Raw genomic sequence first — 27250 nt, 5'->3', positions numbered from 1 at the left:
AAAATGGAAGCAACGCAAATGTCCATCGACAGATGAATAAACAATTAGGTGTATATAAGCACAATAAAAAGGAGTGAAGTGCTGATACATGAAAATGTAATGCTAAGTGAAAGAAGTTGTTCACAAAAGACCATGTATTGCATGGTTCCATATGAAATGTCCAGAAGAGGCAAATCTATGAAGACAGAAGTAGATTAGTGGTTACCAGGGATGATGGGAAGGGGAAATAGGTTGTAACTGCTAGTAGGTATAGGGTTGCTTTTTGAATGATGAAAATGTTCTAGAATTAGATAGTGGTGATGGTTGTTTGCACAACATTGTAAATATACTAAAACTCATTGAATTGTACATTTTAAAATGGTTAAAATGATTCATGTTAGGAGCACCTGGGTGGCTTGGTTGGTTAAGCAATCGACTTTGGCTCAGAGCATGATATTGCAGTTCGTGAGTTTGAGCCCCATATCGGGCTCTGTGCTGACAGCTCAGAGCCTGGAGCCTGCTTCGGATACTGTGTCTCCCTCTCTCTCTGCCCCTCCCCCACACACACTCTGTTTGTCTCTCTCTCTCTGTCTCTCAAAAATAAACACTTAAAATTTTTTTAAATGATTCATTTCATATAAATTTTAAAATTTTATGTTATGTGAGTTTTATGTCATTAAAAAATGGTATTTATATCACTACTCATCTTTGTATCCCCTAGAGTGCCTAAGGAGATATCCTGAAAAAAATTATTTTCTTTTAAAGTGAAAGATATTTAATATGGCCTTTAAGTGCAAAGGTGAACTGATTTGAGTAACTTCTTTAAATTATAGTGATTGCAATTTGCATGCATAACAAACCATAGACAAATGCTAATTTACTACTCTGTAGAAATTCCAATAGACTAGATTCAATTAAAACAAAACAGTTCCAACAATCTTGGGATTACACTTGGTTAAAATACCATCTAACAAAAAATAGTAATAGGGAACTCAAAAAAGCAGAACTGTAAATATCCATTGAATATGTTAAAAAAAAAAAAGGTTAATTAAAACAAGAGGCTATTTTAAGCCATTTTTTAAATGTTCATACCCACCATTGACAATGGGAAATTATGGTCTTTTTGTCATTTCCCATTATATGTAAATGAGCATATACATTTATAACACTTTCTAGAGGGTAATTTGACAACATGTATAATACAGACATAAATTTGTGGCTAGAAAAAGACCTGGAATGATTTATTCCAAGTGCTACACTTGGAGATATAATTAGCCACTTTTTCCCCTTGTCCTTATCCCCTACCTTTGTCTACAATAAGTGTAAGTGTTGCATTTGTAATAGACCATAATAAAAGCATTTCTTAACCAGTTTACTTTGTTGAAGTCAGCTTAACTTTTAAAAAACTTTTCTGAATAAACTACAACTTAATGATAGACCTGGAAAATGACAAATATAGAGATCACTAAGAAGACGTTAGATCTGCAATTAGAGAATGATTCATGAGATACCATCTTTACAAATCAGCAATGCAAAAGTGCAATAGTGAGGTCAATGAAAATAGATGAGTCAATAATCTCTTGTAATGTTTAAGAACAGAATCTCTACACTTATCGAAATGAATTGCTAAATTGCTTTCTAATATGGTTATTCCACTAGTGAGCAGAAAATGCCCTTCTTACCACACCCTTCTCAGGATTGATGTAATTAGCAAAAACAATTAGTCTCATTTTACTTCTCATCTCTTTGACTATAAGTGAAACTGAATGTTTTCTAAGGTTTACTTACTGGCTATTCATATTTCTTCTCTGGGATGTTGTCGGTTCACGTGTTGTATGTTTTTTAAATAATCTTTTTCCTTGTTGATTTGTTACAATACTTTAAAAGGTAAAGATTTTAACTCCTTCCCTGTCATACATGTTTCAAATATTTCCCCCAGTTTGTCATTTTCTTTTTGACTTTAATCGTGTCTTATAATGTGTAAAAATATTTTATTTTTACGAAATCAAATATGTTATTTTTTTCTTTATTACTTTTGCTTTGCTTTTATTATTAAAGAGTCCTTCTCAACTCTAGGAGAACATACTATCCACCTATAAGTTCTTCTAATTCTTTTATGGGATAATTTTTTTCATTTTATTCTTAAAGCCATCTGGAGTTTACTAGGGAGTAATATGTGAGACAGGCAACTAACTCTTAAAAACACATTTTTAATTCAACAAAATTTTCTATGACATAAGCATTTAATCAGTTCTTCAGAGTTCATTTGAAAAGGATTAGTCTGTGTAGAAACAACAATTTTCTTTTGGAAAAGGTATCTTTCTACTAATTAACTTCTATATTATTTGGATGTTTTACAAAGGGTATATATTGCTTTGCTGTTAAATAATTGGGAATTTATTTTTTAAAAAAGAAAGAAAAAGTATCTTTTTCCTTGCATGACAGGTTGACGCCATATGTCAGAGTCAGATCATGGACTTCACCTTTTTGTGACTAAAAGAGAACAAAAGAAACTCTTCATGATTCATAGGGCATGAATCATGAATGCTAGATGATTAAGTGAAATTCTAATACCAGTGGGGTGAAGTGGAAATTCTATTGGGTAGAAACCAGAAATCCTAGTTTCTTTTTTTTCTTTTCTTTTTTTTCAGAAACCCTAGTTTCAATGCTCCCCCTGATTCACTTACTAAATTTCTTAAAATTTCCATACCTGTTTGTCAATGCAGTGAAAAAAAGATCTTGGTTGTTAGAAAAGATGGGCTTATAAATTAACATAGTAAAGTATTAAAGGCACCTTGAACTAAACATCTTCATGGACAGTGTCAGCAATTCTAATCATCCAGGAACTCAGGAAACCTAAAATGGTTTTTAATTAATAAGCCTCCTCTGGAGGACTCTGCTGTTATTTCAGTGTGCGTAGTTCTCAGAGTTGAATTTACATTGAAGATGGTGGATTTTCAGAGGTGAACATTGTGGGAATGAGAGACATTTCATGTTACTGCTAATGAGACTGAAATAATACTGTATTTTAAGAAACCTAACCTTCCTTTCTATTTCTGCTACTTTTAACATATTTCAGCTTTTTGAGATGTTAATCACATATGTATTCACAAATGCTCATAGAGGTGCACACCCCATTAATTTATGTTTACTAACATTCTTGCAAATTTGTGTATAATAATACTGATGTAGGTAACCACATGATTGCCTACTAGCATATCTTCATGTCTATCTTTAGCACATTGATGAAAAGAACAAATAGGGGCACCTGAGTGGCTCAGTCGGTTGATTGAGCATCTGACTTCACAAAGGTCATGATCTTGTGGGTGGTTCATGAATTCGAGTCCCATATCGGGCTTGCTGCTGTCAGCCTGTCAGTGCAGAGCCTGCTTTGGATCCTCTGTTCTCCTCTCTGCACCTCTCCTGCTTGCTCTCTCCCCCAAATAAATAAATATTTAAAGAAAGAAAGAAAGAAAGAAAGAAAGAAAGAAAGAAAGAAAGAAAGAAAGAAAAGAACTAATAAAATCAGGCAATGGGCAAATCTGGTAAGATGATTAATACCTCTGAATCCACAACTGGTAAAGAACTCTCTGCCTAAAGTCATCTAGGCTTTCAGTGAAACTGATGAAAAGGAGGCTTTACTTATTTCTTCATTCAGAAAATAGTAATCTGCCAGGCACTGCACTAGGCACTGAGGGAAAAGATTGGGTTGAACCACATGAAACTGCTGATATTAAGCATTTTCTTATCCATAACAGTGGCAATTTCATGTGGTTCAACCTAAGAAAGTTATAGAAATTCTTCAAAGAGGGGAAAAAAATAAGAGAGTTGAAAATCATGAGAAAAACACAATTTTCCAAAGTAACAACTTAGAAGAAATATGAGAGAATGGCAGGAAAAAGATATTATTGGGGAATGGGAAAAGGGAACACAGAAACAAAATAGAAGAGAATGGTAAAAATGTACGACCAAAAAAAGAATTCCTTTTTAATTTTTTATCTAGGTATAATTTATATACAACATTATATTTGTTTCAGATATACAACATAATGATTCAGTATTTGTATACATTGCAAAATAACCACCACAATAAGTCTAATTAACATCCATCATGACACGTAGCTACAAAAAGTTCTTTTTCTTCTGATGAGGACTTCTAAGACCTACTCTCTTAACCACTGTCAAATATGCAGTACAGTATTAACTATAGTCACTGGGCTGTACAGTACATCTCCATGATGTAATGATGATGCCTGTACCTTTTGACCACCTTTACTCATTTCACCCACCCCTCACTCTATGCCTCTGGCAACCACCAATCTGTTCTCTTTATCTACAAGCTTGGGTGGAGGGATTGTTTGTTTGAAAAATGAATACATTCTTAATAATTAATTTAATTCATTCAGTATGTATTTATTGAGTGTCCAACACAATAGATAATTTCATGAAAGGCACAATATGTGCCTCAAAAGGAAAATTTGGTTGTCCTTAAAGAGGAAAGATAGACCAAAGTGCCCCATGTTTATAAATTCTAAATTCTGAGGGGAAAAAAAAAATGGAAAAAAAATATTGAGGCAGTAGGGGAGCTATAACAGAGGAAACCATAGTAGAAATATAAAAAATATATATAAATTCAATACAAATCTGAGAAAAAGAAAGTAAAGTTGGAAAAAAATAAGAGTCCTGATAATAGAAAAAAGATTCAGCAGCAATGTTACCTGATAACACAAAACTGAAAAGTATAAATCAAGTTATCAAAGCAAGAGAAGCTAATAAAAGTAAAATCTAAAAATATTTTAGTATCCCTTTTGCCACATAGAAAATTATATTAATTTCCCATTTTATATAATTATAAGTGAACAAAGGATAAAATGTGTAATTTGTGTATACAGCCAATTTTAAAATTTATAGTTTCATATGATTACTGTCCTTTTAAGTCCTATATATTATATAAAAGCAAGTAATCCAACACTACCTAGAACAGGAAAGAATAATTAGAAAGTCACTTAAATATAACCTTCTTTACCCTTCTATTATCAAAGGTGTTCAAAGAACCATAGAATTTTAGCATAGGAAGAAATCTTAGAGTTCATTTAGGCCAAATCCTCAATGTCTCAGAAGAGGCAGAGAGAGTTCAGAGAAGTAATTTGTTCAAAGTGATCTAGTGAGAAAGAAGCAATTTTATTCATTCTTTCATTCACTGAGCAGTTAGGAAAGCCTGCTATGTGTTAGGTGAGGTACAGAGATTATTGAATTTTGTTCCTTGCTCTCAAGGACTGTCAGAGTGGCAGTGTTCAGAGTAGAAAAGGGAGAGCCAAAAGTTTTGCTAATGCCATTACTGTACATCAGTAAAAGAAATACTACTTTAAAAGCCACATTTTATATGTCAAAACTCAGTTATTGAGAACTGCCATTTGAAAGCTTCAAGCCAGGGTGGTACAGAAAATAAAAAAGGAGAGTCCTTTACCAAAGAGGGATAAACAGGATCCTGGGTTTTAGATTTCCTAAGAGTTCCTCTGTATAACGTGTCTCTAATCAGTCCCAGTAACATCAATACAGAGTTAGTCATCGTTCTTTGAGGCAGAATAAATGAAAGACACTTAAACGTTGTCAATTGTATGACTAAAAATGCATGATTTGTTTGAACTCCCTTTTCACACATGTGCATGGAAAGCATGGTTTTGCAATCGATGTCACATGACCTTGTATATGAAACAATCTGTTTTTACTTAGAACATCATGATTATATGAACATGGGTTTACAAAAAAAGAAGCAGAAAAAAATTGTGTCAATCAGAAAGTAAGATTATGATGATAAACTAAGTCTGAAAGAATTATAATTGTAAAAATGCTGAAGTTTGAACAAAGAGTGAGAGTTTTGTGATCAACTGTGACATAAGTCCCTGTCACAGGCCCCTGAGGGTAGTTTGGAAGCATGTTGATTCAAGTTCCTATGTGCCTGTAAGGTCTATAAGGATTACCTTTTTTTTTTTTTTTTTTTTTTTTTTTTTTTTACAGCATGGCATATAGCTCTTAGTACTACTCACAGCATGACACAGAACCTGATGACCATGAAATCGGATTACCTTTCACACTGTTCTTGATTTTATTTAATTTTGTTATTAATCATTGTTCTTGAATGATAGAATTAAAAATGAGTTGTAGTCAAAAGTTCCTTTAGAGGGCTTCACATAAATGTTTAAAATTAAATCTTTAGTCCCTTTGCCTATTTGCTGAATTTGAACATACCTGCACTCGAATATATAACCAACCTTGAACAGTAGGAGTCTTTCATTTTCCACCTACTGATTTTACTGGGATAAATTAAAACAGCAAACAATTGCTGTTGAAATGTCAAGGCTAAAATGTCACAGAAACATAAGTTCAGTAAAGTTGTATCTCCTGTTCTGAATAGGATAATGACACAGTCATCAGTGTGTCTATAAGAACGTGGATGTGACCTTACATTGCAAAGCTTCATGGCCGCAACCTTAACATTTCCTGTCACAGTCCCTGAGTCAATCCTCATGCCCACACAGTAAAATGAGTTTTCATTTCATTCTTGAGTTCACACAGGTAAATGGGTGGGTATACGCTTAAACTCAGAGATGCATTATCACATTAATCCAAGTCATTCATCTCATTGCTCTGACTTTTTTCTTATTTCTTTTGAAATCAAGTAACACTTTACCTACTGCCCTCCATTGCTTCTTAATAACTCAGAAAAGCACAGGGAAGGGGCACCTGGGTGGCTCAATTTGTTGAGCATCCAACTCTTGATTTCGACTCAGGTTGCAATCTCACAGTTCGTGGGTTCCAGCTCCAATCAGGCTCTGCTTGGGATTCTCTCTCTCCCTCTCTCTCAAGAATAAATGAATAAACTTTAAAAACAACACACCACTGGGAAGAATCAAGAGCCAGGCTACTACTTGGCCAATGACTATTCAAGACCCTTTACTTCTTCGTGCTTCATGCTTCAGTATCTCTCTTATAATATCTGACCCAATTCCACAGATGGCCAGAATAAAGCACTTAAAATTCCTTGGAAGAAAAGCATAGGAATATTGTGACTTTAAAAAGCAAATGCCACAAAGAAGAAAATGAGCACAGCAAGTAAATAACAGAAGAAATTGGCAGTGTGGACAATTGGCAGTTGTTACTGGTTATTCTCTTTTTTTCTTTGTTATCTAATCCCAAAATATCTTGTAATTCTATAGCGGTTGAAGTTTGTGTGCATACTGCCAAATGCTATAAAATTCCTTAGGATCCAATATTACAGGGAAACATGCAGGGATGTAATTCACCACTGAGAAACACTTTCATTTCTGTATCTGACTCCCCTCTCAGACTATAAACTTTGATATTTGATGAGAGCACAAAGCCTCATTTGTTTTGGTCCAAATATCCAGATATGTGAGTGGATGCATTCTACCAAGGAATGTCACCAAAGTTCACATCTGCTTATTCCACAGCATGAGGCATTGACCATTTGCCTCTCCCCATATAGTGTGAAGCAGTTTTCCTACATGAAAATAAATTGCTTCCGTCCAAAAAAATAATGAATTGAGCATGAACAACATAAAAGGTGCTCTGCTGGGTACCATGGAGGATGTAAAGATAAATAAATCAGTTCCTGCCCTTATGAGAACTTTACAGGCTCACATTCTTGTTTCCTGTTCTAAGATGTCAACCACAAGAAATCATTTCTAGTCTCTTCTTTGTCTGATCTCAGTTGCTTAAAAACGATAAAAGGATTGAAGGAGAGAAGAAGGATCTATCCTAGAAACAAGTTAGAGAACAAGGTGGACAAATGGAAACCGAGGAGGAAAAAATATGGAAAAGGGGAAAGAAAGAGCACTATCCTGAAGGAATCAATGAAGACAACATTTCTGCAGAAAATTTAGGAAGAATTCAGTTAATTCTAAATAATTAGAATACAGTAGGCAATAGCCTTTGTGAGCAGAAAAAAATAATTGGGTGGATACTGAATTAATAAAAAACTAGAAAGGGGGAAAAAATGTTTCCTCTGATTTCCAGCAAGTGCCAAGCCACTTTGGTCAAAGCACAGAATCTTTTTTTTGGTTTGTTTTTTTTTTAATGTTTATTTTTGAGAGAGAGAGAGTGCAAGCGGGGAAGGAACAGAGAGAGACACAGAATCGGAAGCAGGCGCTGGCTCTGAGCTGTCAGCACTAAGACCAATGTGGGTAGAGCTGGAAGTCAGGAACTGTGAGATCATGACCTGAGCCAAAGTTGGAGGCTTAACCGACTGAGCCACCCAGGGACCCCTCAGAATCTTAAGTAATGTTTCAAAGAATTGTGAAGCATGTTATTTGGACAATGAAGGGTGTGAATGTTACCTGAATAGGTCCTCTTACAGCCTGCTGCCTTCATTACTTGAGGCACCAATTCTCAAACGATTGGGTCTCTGGACGCTTTACACTCTATCAAGGGCCCTATAGAGCCTTTACTTATGTGAATTATATCTGATTATATCATATTACATAGTAAAACTGAGATATTTTCAAAATATTATTCCAAACCAAGACAACAAAGTGTACTTTTTTGTTGTTTCCTCGTAAACTCAAAGAAAAGTTCAAGATTTCAAGATGTTTTTGCTTTTGTTTTTTTTTAAATAATGAGGTTACAGTTATCCTGGCAGGTACGATCAAAGACAGCTAAATTACAGTACTGAGAACAAATTAACTTTATTAATCTCTATAGAAACGTACATGTGGATACTTAAACCTACTACCATAGAAAACACAATAATATCCACACAGGCATTCTATTAGAGTGATGACACCATTCACGTCAAATGGCCTCTGGAAATTTCCGTTGTACAGTCGTGAGACAACGGAAGTGAAAAAGGCAAATCATGTCTTTTTACCCTAATGGAAATAGTTTTGACCTAGGAGACCCCTTGAAAGGATCTTAGAAACATCCCAAGACCTGGCGGACCACGATTTGAAAACCAATGCAATCGATTAGTTTTAAAGTCACTTCCCATTTCCTATTACTAGTGAAGTGTATTTTCTCTGGTGAATATTTTGTTTTCGTTCCCGGACCACCCTCTGAGAACCGCTGACCTAAAGTAACCACAAGACAGACCTCTAGCCCAGGAAAATCCAAAGCGACAAGCCCGCGGGATGCGCCGGGGGGCGCTCTGCTTACCACCGAGCACTTTTGAAAATGCCCCCTGAACTCGCAAGCAACGCCGGGTCTAGAAACCAGTCCAAAACCTGCCACCCGCGCGCCAAGGCGGGGCCAGAACTGGCTGCAGGCGGCCGGGCTCGCCCGAGGCTCCCGGCTGAAGCTGCGGCGGCTCGGGAAGCACCCGCGGATCGCCCGCCCGCCGCAGGTAGGCCGGCCCCCGGGGAGGAGGAGCGCGGCGGGTGCTCCCCAGGTAGCCGCCTCCGCCCTCCCTCTCCCACTGCTCTGCTCCGCGGCCTCTCGGGATCAAGGCAGAAACTTAACGCCGCGCGTCCCCGGGCGCCCCTCCGCAGACCCCAGGCGCTTCCACGGCCCGAACGCGGAGGCCACTCCGGCCTTGAGGAGAGAGAGGCCGGGATTGTCGCCGAGATTTGGGGGTCGGGGACGCCGGGACGGAGGGTCTGGCGGCCTCAGGGACCACCCGCCGACGGGGCTTCGGCCCGGGAACTGCAGGAACATGCGCCCAGAGCCTCAGGTGCGGGGCCCGACGGCTTGGCTAGGGCCGGGAACGGGTTTCTCAGAGCGGGGCCCCCTCGGCGGACCGGGTCCGATTGGAACTGAAGGTAGAGGGCTGCCCGCGCCGACAGGTGTCCGCTCAGCAGTCGGCAGAGCCCCGGGGGCGCAGCATTTGTCACTAGGCGCTCTCAGAGCCGCTTTCCGGGCGCTGGTCGGGCCCGGGTGACCGAAACCCGAGAGCGGGACGCAGTCGGGCGGTTGCTGGGAGCGCAGCAGGTGGGTGACTCAGTTCCCACGAAAACTCAAAGCGCTGAGCCAGAGGCTTTTTTGACTTTTTGCTGTTGTTATTTTGTTTCAGTTTGTTTGGCAGTTACCAGACTATGTTTGCACTTCTGGTTTTTCTCAGCCAACTGCACATAGTTACCTTCGCGTTTCCTCATTGCACCAGAAGTCCAAAGGAGTCTGGGCATGCTGGAGAAGAAGGTAAGCATGGCCTCCGTTCCGAGGAACCCCCCCCCCCCCCGGAAACCCGAGCCACGTATTACAGATCTCCAGCGAGAAAGTGTAGTCTTTGAAATTACATGCCCCCATCAATCATAAAAAGCACCAAAATATCCCTTAGTTTAATTTGTGGTTTATTTGGCAATGTTGTGGTTATGTTGGGTACAATTTATACAAATTTATTTCTGTAGGTTACTTTTGATAAATATATATTTAAGACCTTGTTTGTGGTTCACTGAATGGAAAGCCTGTTTCACTTTCTGAAAATCAGTGAGTGCCGTTTTTCTAGATGAGGCTATGTGGTAATTATAATGAGCATAATTACTTGTTCTTCCTGGAAAGATGGACAGGGAGTCCAGGATCTAGTCTGGACTTGTGATGAGACCCTGGGCAAGTTACTTAACCCTTCTCCACTTGAATTTCTTCCTCTGTAAAATGATGGGAGTGGGGAGTAGAATGATCTGATCCCTGAGGTGCTTTTTGACATCATATTGTCTGATTATCTGGATGAAGTCAGATGGTTGTGGGAAGATTAGGCTTGGGGCTTGCTAACCTAGAATTTCATACCTTGCGGGTTCCAGGTCATAAACAGACTAGTTCCTGATCACATTTTAAAAGTCTATCTTAGAAAAAGCAGACAAGAGGGGTGCCTGGGTGGCTCAGTTGGTTAAGCCTTGGACTCTTGGTTTCCGCTCTCTTGGTTTAGGTGAGTCCAAGCCCCACATTGGACTCTGTGCAACAGTGAGGACCCTACTTGGGATTCTCTCTCTCTCCCTCTCTTTCTGCCCCGCCCCCACTTGCACTGTCTCTGTCTCTCTCAAAATAAATAAACTTTAAAAAAAGAAAAGAAAAGCCAGAAAAGAAAAAAAAAATTGGCTTCGGTTTCAGCATCCTTCTCTCTGCCTAGCCATTATGCTTCCCTTCTCTACACATTCCTGTCCCTTGTTCCTTCTCATCAGATCTAGTCTCAGCTCATTTTCATTTGGGAAGGATCTGTTACACTAATACTCCTGGATAACTTATTAATGATTAATAAAGCTGAGTGTATTAAACCTTCCAGGAGGGTGTGTGTGTGTGTGTGTGTGTGTGTGCATGTGTGTGTGTGTGTGTGTATTTTAAGATAGGACATCTTAACCCAAAAGGATAGGTATCTTAACCCAAAGGAGTCAAACCCTAATAGCAGAATTCTAGGCAATGGATAAGCTAGCTAGTGAGTATAGGGACAGATTTTAGAAGGAGATCCTTCTCGGTGCCTCCCAAGTTACACCACATATGTAAGATTGAAGGTCTACACTCAGTGGGACCAGGCGCTGATCCCCAGTATGCTTATGAGTATATTCATTCATTCACATAATACAGACATAAAAGACATTCTCAAGGACATCACAGACTATGGAAGGAATTTAGAGATCATACTCGAGTGCAGAATACTGGAAATATCTGTGGGAAATGTAAACAAGGAATCCTGTATTTCTTAAGTTTATTTATTTATTTATTTATTTATTTATTTATTTAGAGAGAGAGCGAGCATGTGGGGGAAGGGCAGAAAGAGAGGGAGAGAGAGAATCCCAAGCAGGCTCGGAGGTGTCAGTGTGGAGTGTGGAGCCCATTGTGGGGCTCAATCCCGTAAACCTCAAGACCACACCTGAGCTGAAATCAAGAGTCAGATGCTTAACCGATTGAGCCACCCAGGTGCCCCAAGGAATCTTATATATTTAAAGAGCTAATTTGTTCAGTTAGTAATCACTTTATTATCACATACTATGTGCCAGGCCCAATGCTAGGTGCTGGAGATACAGCAGTGAAAGACTAGTCCCTGCCCTGGAAGACCTCTTCATCTGGCAAAGGGGGTAGGATGTAAGGAGATAATCTCCATAAGCTCTGTGACAGAGGTAGGGACAGAGAGCTCCAGAGAGAGGAAAGAGTAGCAGTAACTCTGTCTCTGGAGAGTTGTATGGCACAGAAGCCAATAATAAGTGGTGATATGAAAAGTAAACAGGAAAATAAAGGACCTTCAGCTAAACTCTGATAAAGCCCAAGGGTGGAGTTGAAATGACTTAAAAGGAGTTTATTTAGAAAACATGGCATGAGAGAGGGAGAAGGAGAGAGGGAGCAAATAAAATCCCTGGGTTGGTGGGTTTGAAACATCAGAAAGCAGAGACAGCCTCTTAGGACAGCCTTAACTGGGAGAAATAAACATGGGAAGAGAACCTGAGGAGGCAAATACAAAAGTACTAAGGACCGCATATCCTCCAGCAATGGGCGGAGGGAAAATAGGAACTCTCACAGGAAGTCCCGAATGCCCCAGGACCAGGAGGTTTGCTTCTTTGGATAACAAACAAATTGACAGTTACATAGGACCCAAACAACAAAGGACAGTATTTCTCCTAAGATCAAAAGGGTGGCAGGAACAAGTTTAATGAAGCACTGAAAGTCTGAGGTCAACCACTGATGGAATCAGAACTTTCACACTCAGGGAAGTGGCAAACAGCAGCCCCTGGAGGCCATGTTTAATTTGGGGGTGAAGATTTTACTGGCATAAATATCATCCCAAGAACAATAAAAATGTTTATGATTCTCTCTTTCTTACTTTCCTTTCAAGTTGAAAGTAGTTCTATTGAATCCCATCTGGAGGGCACAGAGTATTTTTTAAAAAAATTTTTAATGTTATTTTATATTTGGGGGGGGGGGGTGCAAAGAGAGCCAGAGACAGAATTTGAAGGAGGCTCCAGGCTCCAAGCTGTCAGCACAGAACCAGATGTGGGGCTCAAACCCACAAGCCATGGAATCATGACCTGAGCCAAAGTCAGACACTCAACCAACTGAGCCACCCAGTCGCCCATGGAGAGCAGAGTATTTTTATAATTCAAATAACCTGCTTGAAGGAAAGACCAACCGTGAGAAATTTGTGTTGCTTTCTTAGCCAATAAAATGTAAAGATCTAGCCACATCTGAGAAATAGCAATACAAAAGCAGATTTCTAATTCTCCATTCTAAAATTAGCTTTCATATAGTAAGTATAGCTAAGTTAGGCAGGCCATGAGTTACTTCATCACTGGTTTAGTATTTTAAACCTACAATAAACTGAGTAATACCAGATTATACCTATGAATTGTTTTAACTAGTAGAATTTAGGTCGAAGAGTTTCTTCCCAATATAGAAAAGTTGAGTTCATTCATTCATTTAGTAAAGTTTTTTGAGTGCCTTGTCTGTGTCAGGAACTGCATGCCTACTTGAATGAAATTTTTTCTTCTAATGAGGGAAACAGTGGTAACAAGTAAGTGGGTAACACATATAAAACACCTGATGGTGATAAGTGCTATGGAGAAAAACAAAGTATAGTAAGGGACAGGGGAGTGCCAGAGGTGGGTGGGTGGGGATGGGAGTTAAGCTAACATTGAACAAAATCCTGAAGGAGATGGAAGAACAAACTGAAAGAAGAAAGTTCTGTTCAGGAGAAAGAGCAAGTACAAAGGCGCAATGGAAGCCAGTGAGGCTACAACACAATGTTAAAAACAGACTGTAGGGAAGCAAGGCAACCCCTTCGAGGGCCAATGTAAGAATCCCAATGAGAGATGATGGTGACTTGGAAATTTTTTCATTTTGTCTCTATTTGGTAGTAGCATAAAATCTATAAGAAGACAAAGGAGAATAAAGAATAGAAAGATTTCATCATACTGGTTGCCTTTTAGAATATTTTTTTCTTTCCTTTTCCTTTTAGAGAGAGAACATGAGCAGGGGAGAGGGGCAGAGGAAGAGAAAATCCCAAGCAGGTTCCACACTCAGCACAGAGCCCAACTTGGGGCTCGATCCCATGACCCTGGGACCAGGATCTTAGCCAAAATCAAGAGTCCAACACTCATCTAGGGGCGCCTGAGTGGCTCAGTCGGTTGAGCATCCAACTTTGGCTCAGGTCAGGATCTTGCAGTTTGTGAGTTTGAGCCCTGCATTGGGCTCTGTGCTGACATCTCAGAGCCTGGATCCTATTTCAGATTCTGTGTCTCCCTCTCTGTGGCCCCTTCCCTGCTCATGCTCTGTCTCTCTCTGTCTCTCAAAAATGAATAAACATTAAAAAAATTTTTAAAAAAAGGGAGTCCAACACTCATCTGACTGAGCCACCCATGCGTCCCTAGAATATTTCTGAAAACAGTTATCAACAGTGATTCCATTCTAGCTTCCCCACCACCCCAGTCCAAATAGCCCATACATGTTATTTATAACATAGATATGTATATGCTGGAATAGTGCAGGCAAATAGAAACATAATGTAAACCACATAAATAATTTAAAATTTTCTTTTTTTCTTTTCTTTTTTTTAATGTTTTTTCACTTTTGAGAGAGAGACAGAGCATAAGGCAAGAAGTGGCAGAGAGAGACACACACAAAGACTCTGAAGCAGGCTCCAGGCTCTGAGCTATCAGCAAATAGCCTGATGCAGGGGGCTGCAAGATCATGACCTGAGCCAAAGTCGGGACACTTAACCTACTGAGCCACCCAGGTGCCCCCAAAATTTAAAATTTTCTAATAACCATATTAAAAATGTAAAAATAATTGATAAAATTATATGTTTTTCATATATTTAATTTAAGCCATTATATCCTAAATGTCATTTCCAAATATAAGCAATATAAGACATTGATATATTTCACTTTTTTAATTAAGTCTTTCGAATCCAGTGTATATTTTACATTTATAGCACATGTCAATTCAAATTGGCCATAGTTCAGTTCTCAATAGCCATATGTGTGCCTAATGGCTATTGTATTGAACAAAATAGCTCTATAAGATTCAGACCTATTTGGAAAGGTGATTGATTAGTGGAAAAAAAATATCTTGGACAAGGTGTGACTGTTCTCAAGGGGCTAAGAATAAATGGCTAACCTGAGATCATTCACAAATCAATATTAATCTTTCAAGCCATGCTCTCTCATTAGTACTCAGTATTTCAGTTGCCCACTTTAATATATTCTTCCTTTATAGTAATGGTTAGCAGTGAGAAATACCAAATTCTTTTAAGCATTTGTTGTAGTTTTCAGTTTCTGAATTCCAGTCTTGGTAATGTGACCTGGAACAAGATTTCTTTTTTTTTTTTTTTTAATGTTTATTATTTATAGTATGCGTGAACACAGAAGGGAAGGGGCAGAGTCCCAAATAGGCTCCTCACTGTCAGTGCAGAGCCCCATGTGGACTTGATCTCAGGAATCGTGAGATCATGGCCTGAGTGGAAATCAAGAGTCAGTCGCTTAACCGACTGAGCCACCCAGGTGCCCCAGGAGCAAGATTTTTTAAGCATTCTTTGTGTGATACCAGAATGAGTTTAAAGTTTGTGGGTTTTTAAAATACTGCCATGGTGGGACATTTTGGTTTTGTGTCAACCTATGCTAAACTCTATCGTGTTTACCATTTACCTTCCCAGAAAAGATAGAGGGAGTCTTATAAAGTATTGGAGACACATATTTGGAGGGTAGGTAGAAGGAACTAATTCTTTAGGAGGGGCTGAATGTCTTTTTTTTTTTTAACGTTTATTTATTTTTAAGAGAGAAACAGAGAGAGACAGAGCACAAGTGAGGGAGGGGCAGAGAGAGGAGAGAGAGGGAGACACAGAACCCAAAGCAGTCTCCAGGCTTGAGCTGACAGCAGCCAGCCCAACATGAGGCTTGAACTCACAAACCGTGAGATCATAACCTGAGCCACCCAGGCGTCCTGGGGCTGAATGTCTTTTAATTAATCTTATAATTAACCTATAATTTTATTAACTTAGAAGTTTAAAATTTTATAAGTTTTTAGTATAAACTTGCTCTAAAATTTTTAATATATTGGGATGCCTGGATAGCTCAGTTGGTTGGGCATCCGACTTTGGCTCAAGTCATGATCTCACACTTTGTGAGTTTGAGTCCTACGTTGGGCTCTGTGCTGACAGCTCAGAGCCTGAAGCTTGCTTCAGATTCTGTGTCTCCCTCTCTCTCTCTTCCCCTCCCCTGCTCATGCTCCATCTCTCTCAAAAGTAAATAAACATTAAATTTTTTTTTTTAATTAGGGGCGCCTGGGTGGCTCAATCACTTGAACATCCAACTTTGGCTCAGATTATAATCTCACAGTTCATGGGTTTAAACCCCAAATCAGGCTCTGTGCCAACAGCTCAGAGCCTGGAGCCTGCTTTGGACTCTGTGTCTCCCTCTCTGTCTCTTCCCCTTCCCTGCTCTCTCTCTCTCTCTCTCTCTCTCTCAAAAATAAATAAACATTTTAAAAATTTTTAATTAAAAAATTAATATAAATGTATGAATTTATAATTTTAAAACATAAAAAGATCTTAGTAATAATTTAGTTCATTTTCCAATTTTACAAATGAAGAAATAGCAAACCAGAGATGTAAGTGACTATCCCAGGATACACAGCCAATAGCTAAGCCAAATCAAAACCGAGAATCTCTGTCTTCTCTTAGTCCAATACTCTGTCCATGACACCAAACTAATTTTTCTCAGTCAAGATAATAGAGAGCCAACCCTTTAGAAGTAGAATAGTCTGACCTGTCATTTCTTGGAAATGTTATTATCTGGAGGGAAAAGTGATATTTAAATAATTTTCATTTATGCTAATAATTTGGGCATAAATCAAAATTATACTTATGCTAGTATATGTATTTCATATTTAACAGAAATTATTTTTACTGATGAGATTTCTTTTTGTCAGGACTTAAAACCATACAAGAAAATTTGGTATAATCTTACATCAAGAGAATTATTCACTTTTCCACAGTTAAAACAGAAATCTTCTGCCCTATTTTTATCAACCTTTGAAATCTTTCTATTTCTTTATTAGTCTTCACATCAAAAGAAGAAGCAAACCTTTTCATACGTAGACACCTCCTATACAATAGATTTGATTTGGAGCTCTTCACGCCCGGTGACCTAGAAAGAGAGTGCATAGAAGAACTTTGTAATTATGAGGAAGCCAGAGAAATTTTTGTGGATGAAGACAAAACGGTAATTTGGTTGATAATGTTAATTGACTGGAAATTATTATTATTAAGTGATACTTAAAGTGTCACTCTCAGTCATCAGAGATTTTATGGTTAAAATAAAATCAAGATTGTATACCTGTTACCCCTCTTTACTTCTTTAAAATGAAAATTAAGCTATTTAAACTTGGTTTTTATATTTGATTAAATGGGCTTGTAGTAATTAGCAAGTTGTCAATTATGCTGTGATTTTGTGTGTTTAATGTTTATTATATTCAAAAACAATTATAAGGCAGAGTGAATTAAATTTTAAGATATTATTTGAGTTAGTTCTCGGACTCTTAGTTAGCTTCAATCATTCTAGACTCAGAAATTTTCCTATCAGTGACCTTATCTTTTCTGATTACTGTTATGTATTAACAATCTATTATGTCAACTGCTCTGCCAAAGACTGAAGATACAAAATATATAGTCTCTGCATTCAGGAGTTTATTGTTTGGTATATCTGTGTAATTCAAGGGAAAAAACTTTCAGAAGTTCTCCCTTTTTAAAATTTATTTTGAAGGGGGTGGGGAGGGACAAAGAGGGAGAATCCCAAGCAGGCTCTACACTGTCATTGCAGATCCCGACTCAGGGTTCGATCTCATAAACCGTGAGATCATGAACTGAGCCAAAATCAAGAGTCAGACACTCAACTGACTGAGCCACCCGCATGCCCCCTAGACGTTCTCCTTTAAAATAGAATTAAATCCTATCTATTAATCTTGGAACAGTACAAAAAAAAAAATGGACAGCACTATCCCTGTATAACCTGGCACATTCTTAAAGAATGTTAAGTGATCCAAATTCTTTACTTTTGTAAATTAAATAACAGCTCCTTTTTCCCTTCCTCAAGAGTCCTGTTTTACTCTTTGGTCAATAAGAGCTCCAGGTATCCTTCAAATGCAGGTATTAATGGAACTTAGTTCCTTTTTCTTCTAAAATTGCTCCCAGCCTCTCATTCCCCACTGATATCTGCCACATCTTTTGGAGAAGGAAAACAAAGTCTGTACTTTGTAGTTGTGCCTGTTGAAATTTTATTCTGTTTGTCACAAACCCATTGAATGATTTTATCATGGTTCCTTAAAATCTGCTTCATTCTCTCAGGAAACACTGAACTTACAGAATCTCAAGGATGTCTTTCTCAATCAATACCTTTCAATAAAATCTAGCAAACTTAGGGCCCACCTAGCACAGAAAAGTTCAGACTCCTTTTCAAACTTGGTAATGGGTCCACGGTTTCAGCTCCCACCTTTGGTGCTGTCACCAACTCACTGATAGTTTCACCTGATGCCTGAGTGGGGACTCTGAGCAGGTGAAGGGAGAACGGCAGGGTACAGCAGTGGGGAGCTGGCACGGCCAGTAATCCCCTGACCAATTTCAGAGTTGGGAGAAACAGTGGTGGGTGGTAGTGCTTTAGTTAAAATGAGTCACACCCTCTAGCTTGAATAAACTGGTATCTTACCTGTGGCACATGCCAAGAATTTACCACCCCTGTGTGGGTCATTGGGACCAAATGAAATGATAATAAAACAATGAAATAAACTTGGCATGTTTGCTTTTCTCTTAGGTGGCATTTTGGCAAGAATATTCCATCAAAGGACCAACCACAAAATCAAGTAAGGCAAGAATTGACCAAATTTAATGTTTTTCCCACCCTCTCTCTATTATAATACATTTTAGTTTCATTGTTTGAGTTTGGTTGTTGCTCAACATACATGCCTTGTAAACCCAGGGAAGATTTCTCAATTATACACTGGGCTATCTAAGACAGAGGAAGCCATGTTCATCTTTACACACTGAAAATCAAGTTTGGTGAGATACTAGGGAAATGAGATAATAGGCTTAAAGGTGTTTTAAACAACTCAGCTAAGTCGAGACTTGCACAGAATAAAAGTAGGACTCCATTAGTTCCAAGTAGTAAGCTATTTTAATGTTTTTTTCTCTTTTACCATTGCAAGTGAGTGGAATACTTCTGCTACTAGGTGAATTAAGAGTGTTAGAATTCAGTAACTTCTACAGAGGGGAGATCCTTTATTTTATCTATATTTATCATTTGTAGCTGCTTTTTAGTCAAGTCTTCTTTGCCAACTCTTTCATTCCCCTCAGGTAGAGCCCCAGCTCTGAGGAGACTTTATTACATTGCTATGCTAGTGTTTCTTAGTACATTTATCTGTGTATTTAATACTGAAATGTGCCTAGTTAGACAAAGAATGTTTTGTTTTGTATTTTTTTAAGTTTATTTACTTATTTAGTAATCTCTACACGCAACATGGGGCTTGAACTCATGACCCTGAGATCAGGAGCCACCTGTTCTTCCAACTTGGCCAGCCAGGCACCCTAGAATATGTTTAGTCTTAAATACTATTCATTTAATATGATCTATTTAAAGTAAATGAGGGGCACCTGGGTGGCTCAGTTGGTTGAGCATCCAACTCTTGATTTCAGCTCAGGTTGTGATCCTAGGGTCAAGGGATTGAGCCCCATGTTGGGCTCCACGCTGAGTGTGGAGCCTGCTTGGGATTCTCTCTCTGTCTCTGGAAATAAAGAAATAAACTTAAAAAAAAATTAAATAAAATAAATGAAACTATAACTAGGACTTTTAGGAAGTGCCATTTACAAATTTTTCAGGTCATGTCGCTAACACAAAGACTTTTTAGAAAAATCAATATTATTAGATGCTTAATAGAATGTTTAGATCCAGTGTTAAATTTATTGAAATCATAGGTAGTGCTTTCCAGTTAGTATATATTTTTAATGATTTTAAAATATTAAATAAATATTAACTAAATGACTTCTCTTAAGATGGCAACAGAGAAAAAATTGATGTCATGGGCCTTCTGACTGGATTAATTGCTGCTGGAGTATTTTTGGTTATTTTTGGATTACTTGGTTACTATCTTTGTATCACCAAGTGTAACAGGCAACAATATCCAGGGTAAGTACCATGTAAAAATATTTAATTCACTATTATACATTCTATATTGTTATTTTATTAAAAACATTTTTGTAATGTTTATTTATTTTGAGAAAGAGAGAGTGTAAGCATGGGAGGGACCGAGAAAGGCGGGGAGAGAGAATCCCAAGCAGACTCTGCACTGCCAGAGCAAAGCCCGATGCAGGGCTTGATCCCACGAACCACAAGATCATGACCTGAGCTGAAACCAAGAATCAGATGCTTAACCAAGTGAGCCACCCAGGCACTCCTCTATGTCGTTATTTTTAAATGGATAAAAGTGGCTGCCTGTTTTTTTTAAGTAAATTTTTTATTTTGGAATAACTTTAGATATACAGGAAAGTTGCCAAGATAATGCAGAGTTTTCCCATCCTTCATCCAGTTTCTCTCATTGTTAACATCTCACATCTCACACTCCCAGAGAACATTTGTAAAACAAACAAACCAATACCGGTATGTTACTGTTAACTAAACTTTAGACCTTATTCAGATTTCACCAATTTTGCCATTCATGTCCTCTTTCTGCTCTAGGACACAGTCAAGATACCACACTGCATTTAGTTGACATGTCCCTCTGGTCTCCTCTAGTCTGTGACAGTGGTTTGGTTGCCTAATTTAACACTTATATAAACAATCTATTGACGCTATTTCCAAGGTCCTTCAAAAGAATATAAGAGAATTCACAAGTGTCAACTTGAGTGTTTAATATTTCCTTCTCAAGCAGGAGGCAGATACCAGTGTCCTCACATTGTTTCCAGAAGCAAGAAGTCCCATCATTTACTCCGAGTCCCAGTATGAGCAGATCTAGCCATGTGGCTACCCAATGAAATCAGTGTAACTAGTTTTAAATTCAAACATTTTATTGATATTTTAAATAAAAATGAATGAAATAAAATGGTTACCACTTGAAGATAATAGCACATTAATAAAGCTTCATAAGGTTTCATAAAAGCCATAATTGTCTAGATAATAGAATCTCAGCATCCTCATAAAAATGAAAAGTTATTCTCCTCTATATTATCTCTATTACCTTCTCAGTAAGTGTAGATGAGTAAGTGTAACAATAACCTCATTTAAAAAAAAAGTACTAAGTGCTAAACAGGCTATTTGAAATTGATGCTTACATATCCCTATTCACACTTTCAAAATCTATGAAAAGCTCATGACCATGACCAGGTGATGAAAGAGTTATGCAAATGGTGGTGATGGTTGAATAACATTGTGAATATAATTAATGCCACTAAGTTGCAACACTTAAAAATGGTTAAAAATGGCAAATTTTATGTTATATATATTTTGCCACAATAAAAATTTTTTCTTCATTGTAAGTTAAGAGTTTAGGACAACAAATGTGGAATTAGGATTCATCTACTGGAGAATAAAAACTAAAGCCATGGGGTGCCTGGCTGACTCAGGTTGGTAAAGCATGTGACTGTTGATCTCAGGATCATGACTTTGAGCCCCACGTTGGACATAAATATTACTTAAAAAAAAACTGAAGCCACGAGAGTAGGCAAATATTCTAAGTGTGATGAAAAGACAGATGGAGAAGGACAGAGCCTTCAAGGATGCCCACAACAAAGGTGCAGAAAGAGGGTGGAGGACAGGGGCAACATATATTGTAATTCCATCCCCGAGCTGGAATTCCTGAACAGCTCCCTGAGGCATTAACATGACCTGTGTGCATGGACAAAGGAGTTTGTCAGAGAGCTCTGTAAATCCTGGAAAATTTTGAGAAACGAGAGAAAGTAAGGAAGAACTTACTTAATTCTTCTTAAGCCACTATCTTTTAAGCTGAGAGACTTTTATTAATTTACTTTATTTAATATAGAAAATGAGCAAGGTCTTTCCATTTTCTAGGACTTTTGACTAATATTTTATTCAGGGTGGCTTTCTCCACAAGTAGGGGAGGGAGTCCTGTAAACTCACAGGCTAATGAAGATACAGGCAAAATTGACTATGGAGACTCTTCTTGCCTTTTATCTTTCTTTTCCACCCCATTCATAATGTCTTTCCCAAAAAGTTCGTGTATACCCTCACGTTTAATAATTGCACTCAAGGTCTGTGATAGCCTAGCCATTATTCAGTGTCCTCATGCATGGCGTTTTCTTCTCTTTTGTTTTTCTTCATCTTTCTACTTTCTGCACCACTACATCTTCTTTCTTACCTTATGCTTTTTTTTTTTCCTCTGAAATCTTGTAGCTTCTTCCCTGCTTTAGGTTAGAAGCAGAATACAAAGGTAGCAAAGTAGTGCCATTATTGTGTATGTTTTCTGTGTATGTTGTTGTAAAATTTAAAAACCCTGAATATCTCTTATTTTATTTTTTAAAGTTTATTTATTTATTGAAGTAATCTCTATACCCACCATGGGGGCTTGAACTCTTGACTTAGAGATCAAGAGGTCCTATGCTCTACTGACTGAGCCCTCCAGGCACCCGTAATATCTCTTTATTTTGTATTTTTGAATGTTTATCCATTTTTGAGAGAGAGAAAAAGAGCACAAGGTGGGAGGGGGAGGCAGAGAGGGAGACAGAGGCTCTGAAGTGGGTTCCATGCTGACAGCACAGAGCCCGACACAGGGCTCAAACTCAAGAACTGCAAGATCAAGACAAATAAAGTTGCTTCCTGGAAAGAAAAAAAAAAAAAAACTGCAAGATCATGACCTGAGCCAAAGTCCGATGCTCAGCCGAGTCACCCAGGTGCCCATCTCGTATTTTGAAAGCAATATTAGTGAGGTGCCTGGCTAGCTCAGTCCATAGAGTGTATGGAGTCTTGATCTTGGGGTTGTGAGTTCAAGCTCCACGTTGGGTATAGAGATTACTAAGAATAAATAAATAAACTTTAAAAAATCATAAAAAAATAAAAGTAGGATTAGTTATTAATGTTAGTGTAGTATAATGCTATACAGTTCACACATCGGTTTTACATCTGTTTTCTCACTTTGATCCCCAGAGCAACCTTTTGAATTTTAGGGGACACTAAAAACTAGGTTTATGAGATATTCTCTTATTTGGGGATTAACTTTTAAACACTTACTAAAGTACTTTTCATCTATTATCCCAAGAAATTCTTCTAGCAGAGTTATTTGTTCTCTTTCTGTATTTCACAAGTCTGGAAGTGGGGGAAGGGTGAGGAAATATTTGAGAAAGAAAAAAGTAAAAAATAAGATTATTGTCAGAAAAGTTGTCTCATTCCTCTGTCCAAACATGCCAAGAAATGGGAAATAAGATCTTTTCATTTCTTAGTTCCTGTATTTTATGGAGAAAAATGGGCATAAGATGATGTCAGTTTATTTGAAATGTTATTGGTGCATACTTTCTGATATGAATCATTTAAGATGTATATAAGAAATCACTGTGTAGATTATTTAATAATTTTTATATTGTCTCTTATATCTTTAAAGTTTGTTTGTTTTGTGAGAAAGAGAGAGAGGGCATGAGCGTGTACACTCATGCACAAGCAGGAGTGGGGCAGAGACAGAGGGAAAGAGAGAATCCCAAGCAGGCTCCATCCTGTCATCTCAGAGCCCAATGTAGGGCTCAAACCCATGAACTGTGAGATCATGACCTGAGTCGAAATCAAGAGCCTTACATGTACCAACTGAGCCACCCATGTGCCTCTGTCTCTATATCTTAAAATTTGAAAGTAGACATGGAAAATTTTATTTGTTCAAATAAAACACTTGTCTCTCCTATTCTCTGTCAGCAAACAAATAGAACTTTTGGTCATAAGCTAATGAAGGTGGCAAGTGACTAGCCTACCATGACTATGTTCCAGATTTCTGGCAGAGGAGGAATTGTGTGGAGCCCTCTAAGTAAGCTTGTGATGGATGCTCTCAGTCACCCCCAGCTAACTGAAAGGCTAGTCATCCTGTCTCCTTCCCTCTAGTTTCATATCTCATTATTACCTCCAAGGAAAAGGTGTTCCAAGGTGCAAATTGACTGCCTTGGTTTGGAAAAGTTTCCAGTATTTTGCATCTGCTTAACTCTTGTTAGGAAGAATATTGTAAATATTGTCTAGAAGTTGGGGATTAACCTATGAATTCTAACTATCTTATCAGCCATAGCTCTATGAACTTGATTTACACATTAAGTGCTTCATGTACAGCCCACTTCACAGTCTAAACCAATAAATTTACTAATGTTTAAATTATAATTGGTAATTCAATAGTGAGAAGGGAAAACAAAGGTTCATAACACCAGACCTGTGTTGCATATTAATTTTCATTGGCTGGTGTAGCTGACAAAGTTTTGTGAAAATGGTGGGGCTTGAACTAGGCCATATTTTTTAAAATTGTTGGTCTTAGGTCAATGGAGTGCGGAAAAGACAATAATCTGAGAAAGCAAACAATGCCAGTGAAAGCACAGAGGCAGGACAGAGAATTCATTGCACATAGTACTTTCGCAAGAGCAAAAAGCTGTAAAAAATAAGGTGAGGCCAGGATAAGGGAGGCTCTAAAAAGGAGGCATGGAGTTGAACTTGACTCAGTGGAAAGTAGGCTTCAGGTTACACTTTTGCAGGGAAGAGGGACATGACAGAAGTGCTGTTTAGGAGGAATGGACCAGGCAGCAGGACTGCAGGGGCAATAGGAGAGAGACAGGCATCACCTGTTGTGATTATCTCTGTGACATCACTTCCCTTGGCTTGGAGTAATGCTGCCTTTCAACAAGAAAGGATTTGGTTTCACAACATATTTTGAGAAAGTTCTCTGTCAGGAGTGGGAGAAAAAGGGAATTAGTATGTTTTGAGCCCTTATTATAGTGTTCCAGACACTGCTTAGATACTTTAAATATGACATCTTTCTGAATCCACACAATACAACTCTGTTGAGGTAGCTATTATTATCCACATTTTATTGAGGGGGAAACTGAGTTAGATTACTTGCCTTTGGTCACGTAGCTATGAAATGATAGGATCCAGTTTCATACCTGTGTCTGACTCCAAAACGCTTGCTCTTTCATCAGAGTTTATGTGTAAAATAAAACTGTTGTTATAGTAATAACAACAACTTTTATGAAAAGTTCAACTTTTGATAAGCTTTTGATCAACTTTTATCAACATAGTCAGTTGGGTTTTATAATATTGCCATTTTAACCTAAAATGCTGCCTTTCTAGATCTAACCGCAGTCTCTCCGTTTAGTTCTTCAGCCACCTATGTAAGAAGGGGCCGGCACACTCCCTCCATCATTTTCAGAAGACCTGAGGAGGCTGCCTTGACTCCATCACCACCTTCCATAGAGGACACAGGATTACCTTCTTATGAACAGGCAGTGGCACTGACCAGAAAACACAATGTTTCCCCACCGCCACCATACCCCGGGCCAGCAAAAGGGTTTCGAGTATTTAAAAAGTCTATGTCGCTCCCATCTCACTAAGCCCATCATGGTGGAAAAGGAGATTCCTGTTATTTGAATGCTTTGTTTTCCCTGAACCAAAGAGACATGTCATATCAGCCCTTTATGACAAACTCTAAGGAGCAAAGAAAGAATAAGCATGTGTACCACACCACAGAAGTTCTGTTGGCATCTTGGACCTGAACTTGATCATTATCAGCTTGATAAGAAACTTTGATTCCATGTCTTTGCAGTAAAGAAGAGAGCACTTTTTTGTTTATTTTAATGGTTCAAAAACTCTGTTATGGATGCCATAGCTAGAACTAGTAAATATCCTTTGTACAGATAAAGGTTATAGATTTCTTGCATTGAATATAAAAAAAATGATTTCTGATCAGTAGATTACCAAAGTCAGCATATTGGACTCACCCTTTATTAGGATTTCTTTTTGGTTGGAAATACTTTACAAAATTTGATACTTCAGTATAAATTGGTGGCCTTAATCACTGGGTTTTACATTTTAAATAATTGCATAGTATTGAACTATAATTTGTAGGTTTTAGTTGTTAACAATTGCTGTCAGTCATGTTTTGCTATGGGGAGTAGGGAGTAATTTAAAGAAAAGTCAGTTGCTAGAGAGTTAGTTCTTCAGAGGGTATAGGGTTGCAATGGCAAGGATTTGCAAGGGCTGTAATACTGTCAAATAAATACATAGGCTTCAAATCTAGGAGTGACTAGAACTTGATAAAGTTGCCCATTCTACTGACATGTCCATTTTCATTGCTAAATTATCTATGTATCACTATATATAATTATTTATCTTGAAAATGTGTTGAAGTTTATAAATAATAGTTTGAGAACATAGAAAATTTAATTTACTTTTCTGCTATTAAAATAATGCTGACTAAGGGGCGCCTGGGTGGCTCAGTTGTTTGAGTGTCTGACTTCGGCTCAGGTCGTGATCTCACATTTCATGGGTTTGAGATCCACATCGAGCTCACTGCTATCAGCATGGAGCCTGCTTTGGATCCTCTGTCCCCCTCTCTCTCTGCCCCTCCCCTGCTTTGCTCTCTCTCAAAAATAAACATTTAAAAAAATAAAATAATCTTTTAAAAAATAATAATAATAATACCGACTAAAGTTATCAACAACCCCTTGTACCTCTTAATGTCTAGACCCGAAACACCATAAGTAATCGTTTTAACCTATACTTTTTGTCTCTTCTTCTAATTGTAGATATGACTAGTCTTCCTTAAGAATGTAGTAGAATATAAGCTATAAACCTCTGGAGTGAGTGTGTTTGCACACATTTATGTAAGTGGGTGTGGATGTAAATGTGAATTTGTTTTCTCTTTGCAGGAACTTAAGAAATAACATACTCCTGGCAAATAAAATAGAAAATTCTGTTCTTTTTGTTTTGCTAGGCATTGCATTTTCCAATTATTTAAGACCATGTGTAAAATTGTATTTTGTTTTATAATTTTTACAGAAGTGAAACTAAAACCCACATGTATTTGGTAATTCCTTCCAATTAAATGTTTACAAAGTATAAATTATCATTACAATATGTGTGTGTGAGTGTATATGTCTCTCTTTTAAGACAACATGATCTTAAGGCGGATATAAGCAAGACCTTAATCATTTCAGACTGCAACCACTTTATCCTTCTAGATTATGGGGTCTCTTTAGTTGCTTGGCACAAAGAAATCATCTAGCAAAATTTAAGTATAATTTTAAAAAGTAGTCTTTTTACTTTTTTATTTTTATTTTTTTAATATGAAATTTATTGTCAGTTGGTTTCCATACAACACCCAGTGT

The 27250-nt window shown here is 37.9% G+C and overlaps 1 protein-coding gene across 2 annotated transcripts; it reads left to right on the top strand.

Moving 5' to 3' along the window:
* Positions 1 to 9180: 9180 nt before the first annotated feature.
* On the top strand, positions 9181 to 26991 carry PRRG4 (proline rich and Gla domain 4). 2 transcript variants are annotated; one of them, XM_060606295.3, is made up of 6 exons: positions 9181 to 9337; positions 10004 to 10128; positions 16966 to 17129; positions 18714 to 18762; positions 19949 to 20081; positions 25240 to 26991. In XM_060606295.3, the coding sequence occupies exons 2-6, from the start codon at positions 10026 to 10028 to the stop codon at positions 25472 to 25474; spliced, it is 684 nt and encodes a 227-aa protein (XP_060462278.3). In that variant the 5' UTR covers positions 9181 to 9337; positions 10004 to 10025; the 3' UTR covers positions 25475 to 26991. The 2 variants fall into 2 exon arrangements, with proteins under 2 accessions (XP_060462278.3, XP_060462277.3); XM_060606294.3 differs by lacking the exon at positions 9181 to 9337 and adding an exon at positions 9380 to 9664.
* Positions 26992 to 27250: the final 259 nt, after the last annotated feature.

This window comes from Panthera onca, chromosome D1 (assembly GCF_046562875.1).
Source record: "Panthera onca isolate mPanOnc1 chromosome D1, mPanOnc1 haplotype 2, whole genome shotgun sequence".
NCBI classification, from domain to species: Eukaryota; Metazoa; Chordata; class Mammalia; order Carnivora; family Felidae; genus Panthera; species Panthera onca.
This window is presented reverse-complemented; position numbering and strand designations above follow the sequence as displayed.